At 41.4% G+C, this 14,698-nt stretch overlaps 1 protein-coding gene across 1 annotated transcript; it reads right to left on the reverse strand.

The window, feature by feature from the left end:
- Positions 1-5,950: 5,950 nt before the first annotated feature.
- Positions 5,951-11,148, reverse strand: LOC112267083 (TLC domain-containing protein 1). The gene is made up of 4 exons (XM_024445147.2): positions 10,554-11,148; positions 8,850-8,932; positions 7,511-7,593; positions 5,951-6,776 (listed from the first exon to the last, which is right to left on the reverse strand). Exons 1-4 carry the CDS (start codon positions 10,757-10,759, stop codon positions 6,372-6,374), a joined length of 777 nt encoding a protein of 258 aa, XP_024300915.1. The 5' UTR covers positions 10,760-11,148; the 3' UTR covers positions 5,951-6,371.
- Between the last annotated feature and the right edge of the window lie 3,550 nt (positions 11,149-14,698).

Consider the following 14,698-nt stretch of genomic DNA (forward strand, 5'->3'; position numbering starts at 1 on the left):
CAATACTATAGAGCCATTACCATTTCGATCAACGCTTGAATGGAAACCTAGTTCACACCCCCGATTTTGACGTCAAACACAGTCGCTACAGTCCCATTAGTTTTCTTTGTAGCCTCATTTGAATGTTGCGGTTGCGCACATTTGTACTGAATGGGGTGAGTTTACATTAATGCTTCAGGAAACAGTGCTTCGACAGTGGAAAAGTAAGTTAGCTAGTAAGCTATTGCTGTCATTTTATAACAGGTGGTGGATGATAAGCAGAAATAAGGGAGTACTAACTAACTCTCATAGTAGTAGATGTGAGTTTCTCTTTCAAACAATCCGCTGGCCTTGTACACAGCTAATAGCCAACATTCGCCAACGCAAGCTAGCTACTGATAGTGTAACCCTAGTAACGGTACAGATGAAGATGAAAGATGATAAGGCCAGTACATCTTACTGTATAAATTATTGTTGAAAACTACTCTAGGTTGGAACTGTTGCTGTTAAAATACAATAATAATTGTTATTCTTAACTGGAATTAACTGATTGAAGCAAAATGCTTTTGAGGCAAACACAGTTCTGGGTTGCTCATCTACAGCAGGAGGCGGTCTCCTGACTGACTGAGAAAGCTGTATATGTTCTGGGCCAGTTTGTCACCACATATAGTGACAAATATAATGGCCAGGTCGCAGTTGTAAATGAGAACTTGTTCTCAACTAGCCTACCTGGTTAAATAAAGGTGAAATATATATATATTTCTTTTAAATAGTTGAAGTCGGAAGTTTACATACACTTAGGTTGGAGTCATTAAAACTCGTTTTAGTTAAAGCTTGATCGCAAATGGGTCTTCCAAATGGACAATGACCACAAGCATACATCCAAAGTTGTGGAAAAGTGGCTTAAGGACAACAGAGTCTAGGTATTTGTATGGGCCATCTCAAATCCCTGACCTCAATCCCACAGAAGATGTGTGGGCGGAACTGAAAAAGCATGTGCGAGCAAGGAGGCCTACAAACCTGACTCAGTTACACCAGCTCTGTCAGAAGGAATGGGCCAAACTTCACACAACTTATTGTGGGAAGCTTGTGGAAGGCGATCCAAAACCTTTGACCCAAATTAAACAATTTAAAGGAAATGCTACCAAATACTAATTGAGTGTATGTAAACTTCTGGGAACGTGATGAAATAAATAAAAGCTGAAATATATCATTCTCTATAATATTATTCTGACATTTCACATTCTTAAAATAAAGTGGTGATCCTAACTGACCTAAGACAGGGAATTGTTACTAGGATTAAATGTCAGGAATTGTGAAAATGTATTAAATGTATTTGGCTAAGATGTAAACATCTGACTTCAACTGTACATATGCGAGTCATGGTTCTCAACTCTGACATACTTTAAAAAAACAAGTACACAAACAGTTTCAAGGCTGAGCATAACCTCAGTGTTGTACTGTTACTTAGGGTTGCACTATCAAAAACTGAGCCTGTGTGTGTGTTCTGTTTTTCATCTGTGTGATGTGATCAATCCGTTTATTCCAGTACAGATTGAAAATTATTTATTGTATTTTAACAGCAACAGTTCCAACCTAGACAGATATGTAAGTGTTTTAAATGGAGGAAAATAAACATTTATAGATATTTATATTCATATTTAATTTCATTGTTGTTCGTTTTTGACTATATTGCATTTGTTTTAGGCATACGGGCAATGAAATGTACCAATATTTATGTATAGTTGCATTTTTCTTAAACTTGGGTCCCAGGAAAACACAGGATTTCTCATTTGGGTCCCAGGTTGAAGTTTAAGAACCCCTGCTTTAGTTCATACAAAACAGCTCTAGAGAGCAGCATAGATCCATGAAGTATTTTATCTTTATGAATGGGACTATAATTCAAAACAGTTAGGCAATTTATTCCTTCCTTAACAAATTGTCTTTATTTGTTTAACAGATCATAAAGTTGCATTCAACAAACAAATGGTTTTTACAAAGCTTTAATAAGGTACATAAAATAAACAATTAAAATCAGATATGTAATCTTTGAGTCACTCAATTACTTTATAATACATTTTTTCTTAAGCTATATTAGACTTTTTACAGTAAGTAACCATAAGGCATGTTCTGTAAATGTTCACGGCATACCATTACATTTCAATATCTGTTTGGTTGTTTTCTGCAATGTTTTATGTTTTTTTTACTATTTGGCAAAAGCCCATATAGCTCTTCAAAGAAAAAAAATTAAAAGGTATTTATTTAACCTTTATTTAACTAGGCGAGTCAGTTAAGAACAAATTCTTATTTACAAAGATGGCCTACCCTGGCCAAACCCTAACCCGGACGAAGCTGGGCCAAATGTGCGGCACCCTAATGGACTCCCAATCACGTCCGGTTGTGATACAGCCTGGAATCGAACCAGGGTCTGTAGTGACACCTCTAGCACTGAGATGCAGTTCCTTAGACCTCTGTGCCACTCATGAGCTCCAAAAACAACAAAACAAGGCACTGACCATTTATTGTACACAGTTGTTCTACGTATATTTATGTTTACATCATTCAGTCCAGCCAGCCCAGAGTCACATCTGTACAGTGTTAGGGAGTAGTGAACTAACTATACTGAATAAAAGTATAAATGCAAGATGTAACAATTTCAAAGATTTTACTGAGTTACAGTTCATATAAAGAAGTCAGTCAACTGAAATAAATAAATTACAGATACTCGCACATTTGAGTTATCTTTGTTGCAGGTGCATGAGAACAATTTAATAACATGAGAGAAAAAATAAGAAACCTGCACACTGCTCTTGCTAGTATCACTGCTCTTTATTAAGCCTTACGTATAAGCTTCATCAGAGCTTTTGTGAGTGTTTTTAATTTGCACTCTTATGTAGACATTGCTCCACCCACATCCGTTCAATGCATACCTTTAAAAAAGGCGCGTCAATGGTACTCTGCATCTCGTCACAGTATTTCTGTGCATTCAAATTGCAATCGATAAAATGTAATTGTGTTCATTGTATGTAGCTTATGCCTGCCCATACCTTAACCCCACCCGCCCCTTGGGGCACTCTGTTCACCACATTGACATTAGCAAACTGCTTGCCCACATGGACATACTGCCAAATTCTCAAACAAAGTTGGAGGTGGCTTATGGTAGAGAAATGCACATTATTTTCTCTGGCAACAGCCCTGGTGGACATTCCTGCAGTCAGCATGCCAATTGCACGCTCCCTGAAAACTTGAGACATCTGTGGCATTGTTTTTTGTGACAAAACTGCACATTTTAGAGTGGCCTTTTATTGTCCCCAGCACAAGGGTAATGATCAAGCTGTTTAATCGGCTTCTTGATAGGCCACACCTGTCAGCTGGATGGATTATCTTGGCAAAGGAGAAATGCTTGTTAACAGGGATGTAAACAAATTTGTGCACAAAATGAGAGAAATAAGATTTTTGTTTGTATGAAACATTTCTGGGATCTTTTATTCAGCTCATGAAACATGGGAGCAACACATGTTGCATTTACATTTTTGTTTAGTGTACATGTAGTTCAACTTGTAATTTAACTACATTTTGCAGCAACTTGGTGGCAGTTGAACTAAATTCAAATCTATGTAGTGTATTCAGTAGTTTATAACTTTTTTGCCATGTAGCGGTGCAGCTACAGTTGAAGTCGGAAGTTTACATACACTTAGGTTGGAGTCATTAAAGCTTGTTCTTCAACCACTCCACAAATTTCTTGTTAACAAACTATAGTTTTGGCAAGTCGGTTAGGACATCTCCTTTGTGCATGACAAGTGTGTGCATGATAATTTTTCAACAATTGTTTACAGACAGATTATTCCACTTATAATTCACTATCACAATTCCAGTGGGTCAGAAGTTTACATACACTAAGTTGACTGTGCCTTTAAACAGCTTGGAAAATTCCAGAAAATTACGTCATGGCTTTAGAAGCTTCTGATTGGCTAACCTGTGGATGTATTTCAAGGTCTACCTTCAAACTCAGTGCCTCTTTACTTGACATCATAGGAAAATCAAAAGAAATCATCCAAGACTTTAGAAAGAAAAATTGTAGACCTCCACAAGTCTGGTTCATTCTTGTGAGCAATTTCCAAATGCCTGAAGGTACCACGTTCATCTGTACAAACAATAGTACGCAAGTATAAACACCATGTGACCACGCAGCCTTCATACCGCTCAGGAAGGAGACGCATTCTGTCTCCTAGAGATGAACGTACTTTGGTGCGAAAAGTGGAAATCAAAGAACAACAGCAAAGGACCCTGTGAAGATGCTGGAGGAAACAGGTACAAAAGTATCTATATCCACAGTAAAACGAGTCCTATATCGACATAACCTGAAAGGCTGCTCAGCCAGGAAGAAGCCACTGCTCCAAAACCGCCATACAAAAGCCAGACTACGGTTTGCAACTGCACATGGGGACAACGATAGTACTTTTTGGAGAAATGTCCTCTGGTCTGATGAAACAAAAATAGAACTGTTTGGCCATAAAGACCATCGTTATGTTTGGAGGAAAAAGGGGGAGGCTTGCAAGCCGAAGAACACGGGGTGGCAGCATCATGTTTTGGGGGTGCTTTGCTGCAGGAGGGACTGGTGCACTTCACAAAATAGATGGCATCATGAGAAAGACAAATTATGTGAATATATTGAAGCAACATCAAGACATCAGTCAGAAAGTTAAAGCTTGGTCGCAAATGGGTCTTCCAAATGGACAATGACCCCAAGCATACTTCCAAAGTTGTGGGAAAATGCCTTAAGGACAAAGTCAAGGTTTTGAAGTGGCCATCTCAAAGCCCTGACCACAATCCTATAGACAATTTGTGGGCAGAACTGAAAAAGTGTGTGCGAGCAAGGAGGCCTACAAATCTGACTCAGTTACACCAACTCTGTCAGGAGGAATTGGTCAAAATTCAGCCAACTTATTGTGGGAAGCTTGTGGAAAGCTACCTGAAACATTTGACCCTAGTTAAACAATTTAAAGATAATGCTACCAAATACTAATTGAGTGTATGTAAACTTCTGACCCACTGGGGATGTGATGAAAGAAATAAAAGCAGAAATAAATCACTCTCTACTATTATTCTGACATTTCATTCTTAAAATAAAGTGGTGATCCTAACTGACCTAAGACAGGGAATTTTTACTACGATTAAATGTCAGAAATGGTGAAAAAACTAGTTTAAATGTATTTGGTTAAGGTGTAAAATTCAGACTTCTACTGGAACTATACACTACTTTTATTTGCAAAAATATAAGATTGCCTACTTCACCAATCCTTTTCTTTCTTTTTCAGCATCAGACCTGCCTCATTCACACTTGAAACATTGTTGTGTTTAATTTAATATGTTAAATTACTCTTTGTTACCATATGACCCCAAAGTGATAATCTGTTCTTGCAATTTGTAGAGTCTATGGCATTTCAAATTTACATAACTTCATCTAAACTACTTCATGAAAAATGTACTACTTTTTCAAAGTAACTTTAGTGACATAAACTATATTTTTCTTAAGGGTAGCTTTAGTCCACCTTAACGTCTTCTAATGTGAAGTAATTGGTATCTTCTCCAACATTGCATCTATAAACATACTGTACGGGCTATCTAGGGAAGGTTGTTGAGAAGGAACTGTGGTATAGGCACTACTATAACTTACCAAAATGCATTGCTAACCCATCCTCTGGACCTGTCTGTTTTGGTTTGGTTCACTTTGATAAATAATTCAAAGATAAATATAAGTGATTCTTGTAACCTCAAGAAAATGTAGACCTGGCCGTACATTCAGCTACTTTCAACGGGATACATGCATTTCACTATGTTAGATAGAGTTTGTGGGGTGGGATGTACAACACCAAGGTGATGCCCGATATATCTTTGGCAGTTTGTTTCTCTACTGTATATATTCACAAAATTATGTTAAATGTATAAGTATTTTTTCTGTTAAAGAGCATTCCACATGAATCACATACATTTATTTAAAATATAAGAATGTATTAGCCATGATCAGAAGCAAAAGTGGCACAGTATCCTGGAGGTAAGTTAGTAGGATTCTCCCAGCCAGTGTGAATGGACCAGTCTCTAACTCTATGCTGCCCTGTTTGGGTGTCTGTGAGAGATCTTTAGCCACAGTGGGCATAATCATCAGTAGAGAAGCATCACTATAGGGAATGTACCACTGTCCCCATCCTTTCCTGGCTGCCTCTCACTACAACACGAGCTGTTGAGAGACAGAGCTCTGTTATGGTTGTTGTTGTGAAGACACAGCTTGACAATGCAACCAGATGAGACGTCTTGATGAGGAATGATATCAGTAAGCAAACAAAACAAAAGGCAAACACAACCGCCAGTTTACAGCCATGTCGCTCTCGGTGTCATTCAGTGAGGAACTTTTTGATGTTGTTGTTATGGGTGCCATTTAGCGTCATGCTAGGCCTGCTCCGGGGGAAGAAGTCGGCACGGAGAAGACGATAAAAGTAGATCAGGATCATGGTGTTCATGAGGGTCATGGTAATGAGGAAGTAGCCTCCTTTGTCCATCCAGGAGTAGTTCTGGACGATGTAATACGTGAGGTAGAACTGTGCGCTGAGGCGGAAGACAACATATGTGAAGACATTGAGGAACTTGTTGATTTGGTACAGAGGGGACGACTGCTGTGATGCTAGCTTCAGCATTAGCCTCAAATGCAGGGTGACACTGTTAACCTCCACAAAGAGAGCCACCACAGCACCTGCCACGTAGAGGTGCGAGTACAGAGAATACAGGAAGCACCAGAGCACCTGAGGAAGGGAAGGACAGAGAGAAAGGGGTTAATAATATATACCAATGGCACTCTGCCACCTTACAGCAGTAAGGCTATTGGGATACCGTAATCTTTGCAATAGTCAAACTGGGGAGAAAACTATTTATATTGAATTTATTGAATATATTGTATGATTAATGGATCGCCAGAAAACACTATCAACCAACTAGTAGTCTTTAGGTGTTCCAGTATGTGCCATGTTAGAAAAGTTGGGACATACATGCCCACTGACTGATCAGAGACACAGGGAAGCGCAGCTCAGTGTGTGCCTCTGATCAGTGGCAAGATGCACTGTGTTCAACACAACACAGATCCCCCCCACACAATGGTGGGTGTTGTTCCCCTGCAGGGGACAGGCACACAGGAGCATTCATTTAGAATAGGCCCTCGCTGTGGCACCTTTAAAATTCCACTACTGACATATTAAAATCCCCCAAGGAGGAGTGCGATATCTCTTAGCACCATACAATATTAAAATTCCTTCACAGCTCACATTGTTTCACTTCCATAGAAGTGAATTGAAACAAAGTGTGAGCGCAGCGATCAGTCTGGTTTCACAAGGCCATAAAACAACATTTAAATACGGTGTATCTAACCTTCAGACACAATCTACCAGTAGCTGCTATAACAATTTACCTATGGTCTCTTTTTTTAAATTATCTTACCAGGTAGTAGGTACAAACTGAAACAATAAAAAGGCAATTATCTTACCAGGACATGATGAATTAAGAACTCCCAGGATCCTTTTGCGTGTCCAGTTAGGATGATGTCACCTGCATCCTGAACAAAGTATCCTGTCAAATGAGAGTAAAAATCAATGCTTCAGTCTCTCTAGGCCTTGGAGTGCCCTAAATCAAATTTTATTCATCACATAAACAGGTGTAGACTAACAGTGAAATGCTTCATTATGGGCCCTTCAAAAAAATTCTGAGAAAGAAAATGGAGAAACAATAGAAAAGTAAAACGTGTAATAATAAATACACAATGAGTAACGATAACTTGGCTATATACTGTACATGGAGTATCAGTACCAAGTCAATGTGCAGATATATTAGATAGCTCTTAGATACAGTATCTAATCTTAGGCCACGTTCCAATGTGCATACCAGCATACCCATTTGAGTGCATGCCCAATACATTGCTTCAATCCAAATTCTATGCAGTGTAGATATTGGAACAGAGCCTGAGATTCTATTTCTATGGATTACTTATCAAGGTCCAAACAACGGATGAAGGCCATCTAAATGGTTGATAACAGTGGTACCAGAAAGAAATGGTCAGGACTTCCCTGTCCTATGTACATCAGTGTAGAGAAATATATTGAACTGTACTGGCATAGTCCATCCTGGTTATCATATGTATTACACTTGATAGGCAAACACAGAGAAACCGCTTTAGACTGGATTTCAAAATGAGTGTTGTGTGAACCTCTATACATGCCAAACTGTCTCAATGGAACAGAAGGTTTGTGGTTGTCAGGCTGGCTCTCCTTAGACCTGCATGCTTGAGAGACACATGGAATAATAACACCCAACACTAGTCACATCTTGTCATCACATCTTTCAGCAGTGCTCTTGACTGCTGGGTCTTTAGGGGATTAGTTTTGGTGCCCAGAGCGATCTGAGGGTGTGGCCCATCCCCTATTTGAGCCCGGTGAGATGGGTGGATCTGCATTGTTCATTCTCTCAACCTGGTTGCCACTTAAATGTGGGAGAGTATCTAGTTTCCCAGGATATACCAGCTTTTACTAGAAAAAGGGGATGGAGGGGGATAGTATAGTGTGTTCTGTGTGAGCAAGTGCTCCGAATTCATTCCATGCCTTTTAACTTATTTTTTTTATTTGATCAAGCCAGACTGAAGCCTTTATAATAAAGTTCAACATTGGAGTGAGAGTCTCAAAATAGCATGTTTACAGATTCTCCACGATGAACCCTACTCTCCCATGCCAGTGGCGATCAATATTCATAGTTCAATAAAGGTGAACTGGGAATGAATGAACTATTTCACACACAGCTTTTTTAGCAGCCATCTTAAAGGGGTAGTGACTGACCTGATGAGATGCAGATGAGTATGTAGGCTGGGGCCGTGTAGAAGGAGTGAATGTTGGTTGCCATCTCAGGCCAGATGAATACACTGGAGAGGACAGGGATACATGGTTATGGACAGTTAGGTCTGATATCTTCTCATTCAGATGCACATGGCTCACTCCTGTAGCACATGGTTTCCCAAACTCAGTCCTGGGGCCTCCCCTGAGTGTAAAAACCAAAACGTGCATCTAGGGGAGGCCCCAGGACCAAGTTTGGGAAACCCTCCTGACTAAGCACACACTTAGTATCACTATCTGGTAACATATTATCCTGCTTCTTTATGAGATGATACATGCCTTAACAAGGTCTCTAGCAAAGTCTATGGTAAGACATAACATTCCCTTGTTATTGAGTAACCTGGTGCTTTCTAGCAGGTCAGGGTAAACATGTGTATGGCAATAATCAGTGAACTACATGAACAGCTTGTCCAAGCAGCTTGTTGAATATAGCTGCTTTCACTTTCTTATGAAACAACTGTTGATACATCTATTAGTACACTATATTGTAAAGCCTGCCAATGTATGCATGTGTTGTAGTCAGCTAGCTATACAAGTAGCATAGCTATATGTAAAAAATAAAATAAAAAATAAAAAATGTATACTTGTACTACAAAAACAATGTGTGAAACAATTAAATAACAGCTTTTACGACAGTCTAGCCAGCAGGTTTTTCCAGTTCACCTACTTGCTCTTTTTGAAATAGGCTACTTCACAAGCTTATGATTGAATCGTAAAAAGAAATTAAAAGAAATGTCTATGGCGTGACACTAAGGTAGGCTAATTGACTTGAGTGGACTCAAGAATTAGGCTATTTTTCTAATGTCAAAACAGATGTGCTTTCTAAACTGCCACAATCTGAATCTGATTAAGGTGCCATTGTTGCTGACTCAATACTAACCTCTGACACATATTGATAGTTATTAACTACAAAGGGGAACATTTACTGCCCTTATCAGCTACTCTAAACTACAAGCATGACATCAACACATCATCATGCTCATCTAGACCACAGCCTGTCGTTTTCAAATGGTAACAAATTAGTGATAGTGGGCAGAATAAGCAAGGAGGTGGGCAGAGCCAAGCACGAGCTAGCGAGATCCTACTGGTGTGTTCTAGCATACATTTGCATATTTCCATTAGGGAATGCTTTCTCTGTGAAGTGCGTGTGTGCAATAACTCAATTAGCCTTTGCACTCATAACTAGCACAATTTCTAAAACCTTTGGTAAAGTCTACAAGACTCAGTCCATTCTGTTCGTAACAGATTCTAGTTTTGTGAACAGAAAACTGTAGAGATCAAATGTTTCGTCAATGAGAAAATTTGCACAATGTCGGACAAAATCCATCTCATTCCATCTTCCATATTTGGTAGTGAGTGAAAACGCCAAGCGGATGCTTCACATTTATACATTTGGTGAAATATCGGTCTCATTGTTCTATCTGTGGTATTGCAGAGCTCAACAAGTATTTATTTCCCGAGGATGCCATTTTGTAAACTGTACTGTGGTATTTAACTCCCCACTTGAGAATGCCTTAGTCTCCCCACTCCTTCCCCTGTCTCCCCCGCCAGTGAGTGTTACTCCTCTGCACCACACACCCTTAAATAACACAACATCATGTGGATCCACTATGAATGAACAATGGTGTCCCAGTGCAGAGAGTGACTCACCAGGTCACAGCCCAAGTCCCTGTCAGGAGGGAGTGGACCATAGAGACCGAGAGGTTCCTCCACTTCCAGGAGCGGAAGTCATCCACCGCCACCACTTTGGGCACAGGCAGGTTCTGTAGTAGTCGGTGGGCCACCCGGAACATCAGAGCGCACACCAACACAGACAGTCCAGGGTGCCGCTGCAACACAGGAAGCAAGGCCTCCATTTTCTTCCCTCTCTCTCTTTTTACTCTCTTCTTCCTTGTTCTTTGTCTGTTTCACGTCAGCTGCTTATCGCCACGGCTCTTCTCACACCTCCACGGTCCGTTGGCGAGTATGTGTGAGGGGAGAGATCTCCTCAGGACAGTCACAGCTCCAGGTGTTTGAAGGGAGTCAATGTTCTAGATATGGTATTTCCCCCTTGTGCTTTCAGAACTACTCACAGAGAATAGGTGCAGCTTGTCTCATGTTTCACACTTCCTAGGCTCAGAGGGAGGCAAGCTAGGGCTCCCTTAAACAGCTCATTCCAATTCCACAGATTTGTTCCCCCTCTCGTAGTGTGTTGCCACTCAACCAGTCTGTTCGTGTCTGACTGTGACTAGAGGGAAGGGGGAGTGGTGTGGGTGGTGGCCTACTTCCAGAAAACCAGAGAATCAAGGGAGGGGCCACTCATCTTACCTCACAAAACACAAACAAGAAGATTGAACTATATGACAGGGCTAAAAACATTATCAGGGTATATATTGTTAACTTACTATGAAACAGTGTTCTTTGTTTCTATGGAAAATTATCACCATCACAGATCAGGCTGTATAAAATGTGAATTTATGAGGTTTGATACAAAGAAGGAATTTCTCAACTTCAATAGAATTTGTTAGCCAATGAGAGCACAGATCTGAAACAAAATAATTTCTCACTAAATTGTAAATACAAATCCAGCAACTAATTTGTTTAGACTAATAGCTAACTTTGAAAAGACTGAAACTCGATTAGTGAGAAACTGTGCTGCTCCATAAACCACTGTCTTGTTTTCCCAACACTTTTTCTATAAACAGAGCACACACTCCCCACAGCTGGCCATCTCTGGCCCCTGTGGGGGAAGGGGAAATGGAAGTGAGGAGGAGGGTGGAACAGTGGCAACATCCCAGGGCATGCACACTCAAATCAAATCAAACGTTATTTGTCACATGCACCGAATTCAACAAGTGTAGACCTTCCCGTGAAATACTTACTTACAAGCCCTTAACCAACAGTGCAGTTCAAGAAAGAGTTTAGAAAATATTTACCAAATAAACTAAAGTTAAAGATAATAAAATGTAACAATAAAATACCAATAACGAGGCTATATACTGGGGTTACCGGTACAGAGTCCATGTGCGGGGGTACAGGTTAGTCGAGGTAATTTGTACATGTAGGTAGGGGTGAAGTGACTATACATAGATAACAAACAGCGAGTAGCAGCAGTGTACAAGACAAATGGGGGGGGATAGGGGGTGCTCCTTCTGCTGTATCCTGAAATAAATTTAAAATCCTACAATGTGATTTTCTGGATTTTTTTTCTCATTTTGTCTGTAATAGTTGAAGTGTACCTATGATGAAAATTACAGGCCTCTCTCATCTTTTTAAGTGGGAGAACTTGCACAATTGGTGGCTGACTAAATACATTTTTGCCCCACTGTACATATGAGATGAGTAATGTAGGGTATGTAAACATAAAAGTGGCATAGTTTAAAGTGGCTAGGTATACATGTATTACATAAAGATGGCAAGATGCAGTAGATGATATAGAGTACAGTATATACATATACATATGAGATGAGTAATCTAGGGTATGTAAACATTATTATTATTATTATTAAGTGGCATTGCTTAAAGTGGCTAGTGATAAATTTTTTACATCAATTTCCATCCATTTCCATTATTAAAGTGGCTGGAGTTGAGTCAGTATGTTGGCAGCAGCCACTCAATGTTAGTGGTGGCTGTTTAACAGTCTGATGGCTTTGAGATAGAAGCTGTTTTTCAGTCTCTCAGTCCCTGCTTTGATGCACCTGTACTGACCTCGCCTTCTGGATGATAGCGGGGTGAACAGGCAGTGGCTCGGGAGGTTGTTATCCTTGATGATCTTTATGGCCTTCCTGTGACATCGGGTGGTGTAGGTGTCCTGGAGGGCAGGTAGTTTACCCCCGGTGATCCGTTGTGCAGACCTCACTACCCTCTGGAGAGCCTTACGGTTGTGGGCGGAGCAGTTGCCATATCAGGCGGTGATACAACCCGACAGGACGCTCTCGATTGTGCATCTGTAGACGTTTGTGAGTGCTTTTGGTGACAAGCCAAATTTCTTCAGCCTCCTGAGGTTGAAGAGGCGCTGCTGCATCTTCTTCACAACGCTGTCTGTGTGGGTGGACCAATTCAGTTTGTCCGTGATGTGTACGCCGAGGAACTTAAAACTTACTACCCTTTCCACTACTGTTCCTTCGATGTGGATAGGGGGGTGCTCCTTCTGCTTCTGCTTCTCCTTCCTTCCTTCTCCTTTCTTTCTCTCTCTCGGAGGACCTGAGCCCTAGGACCTGAGCTCCAGGACTACCTGACATGATGACTCCTTGCTGTCCCCAGTCCACCTGGCCATGCTGCTGTTCCAGTTTCAACTGACCTGAGCCCTAGGACCATGCCCCAGGACTACCTGACATGATGACTCCTTGCTGTCCCCAGTCCACCTGGCCATGCTGCTGCTCCAGTTTCAACTTCCACCTGACTGTGCTGCTGCTCCAGTTTCAACTGTTCTGCCTTATTATTATACGACCATGCTGGTCATTTATGAACATTTGAACATCTTGGCCATGTTCTGTTATAATCTCCACCCGGCACAGCCAGAAGAGGACTGGCCACCCCACATAGCCTGGTTCCTCTCTAGGTTTCTTCCTAGGTTTTGGCCTTTCTAGGGAGTTTTTCCTAGCCACCGTGCTTCTACACCTGCATTGCTTGCTGTTTGGGGTTTTAGGCTGGGTTTCTGTACAGCACTTTGAGATATCAGCTGATGTACGAAGGGCTATATAAATAAATTTGATTTGATTTGATTTGATTTGCTGTATCCTGAAGTCCACAATCATCTCCTTTGTTTTGTTGACGTTGAGAGTGAGGTTATTTTCCTGACACCACACGCCGAGGGCCCTCACCTCCTCCCGGTAGGCCGTCTCGTCGTTGTTGGTAATCAAGCCTACCACTGTAGTGTCGTCCGCAATCTTGATGATTGAGTTGGAGGCGTGCGTGGCCACGCAGTCGTGGGTAAACAGGGAGTACAGGAGAGGGCTTAGAACGCACCCTTGTGGGGCCCCAGTGTTGAGGATCAGGGAGGTGGAGATGTTGTTACCTACCCTCTCCACCTGGGGGTCGGCCCGTCAGGAAGTCCAGTACCCAGTTGCATAGGGCGGGGTTGAGACCCAGGGTCTCGAGCTTGATGAAGAGTTTGGGGGGTACTATGGTATTAAATGCTGAGCTGTAGTCGATGAACAGCATTCTCACATAGGTATTCCTCTTGTCCAGATGGGTTAGGGCAGTGTGCAGTGTGGTTGCGATTGCTTTGTCTGTTGACCTATTGGGGCGGTAAGCAAATTGGAGTGGGTCTAGGGTGTCAGGTAGGGTGGAGGTGATATGTTCCTTGACTAGTCTCTCAAAGCACTTCATGATGACGGAAGTGATTGCTACGGGGCGGTAGTCGTTTAGCTCAGTTACCTTAGCTTTCTTGGGAACAGGAACCATGGTGGCCCTCTTGAAGCATGTGGGAACAGCAGACTGGGATAAGGATTGATTGAATATGTCCGTGAACACACCAGCCAGCTGGTCTGCACATGCTCTGAGGTCGCAGCTGGGGATGCCGTCTGGGCCTGCAGCCTTGCGAGGGTTAACACGTTTAAATGTTTTACTCACGTCGGCTGCAGTGAAGGAGTGTTGCTTGCCTCGAAGTGAGCATAAAAGGCATTTATCTCATCTGGTAGGCTTGCGTCACTCGCGTCTGTTTTTCCCTTTGTAATCCGTAATAGTTTTCAAGCCCTACCACATCCGACAGCGTCAGAGCCGATGTAGTAGGATTCAATCTTAATCCTTTATTGTTTGTTTGTTGTCCTTTATTGCTTGTTTGATGGTTTGTTTGAGGGCATAGCAGGATTTCT

Source organism: Oncorhynchus tshawytscha, linkage group LG14, assembly GCF_018296145.1.
Source record: "Oncorhynchus tshawytscha isolate Ot180627B linkage group LG14, Otsh_v2.0, whole genome shotgun sequence".
Classification (NCBI taxonomy): Eukaryota; Metazoa; Chordata; class Actinopteri; order Salmoniformes; family Salmonidae; genus Oncorhynchus; species Oncorhynchus tshawytscha.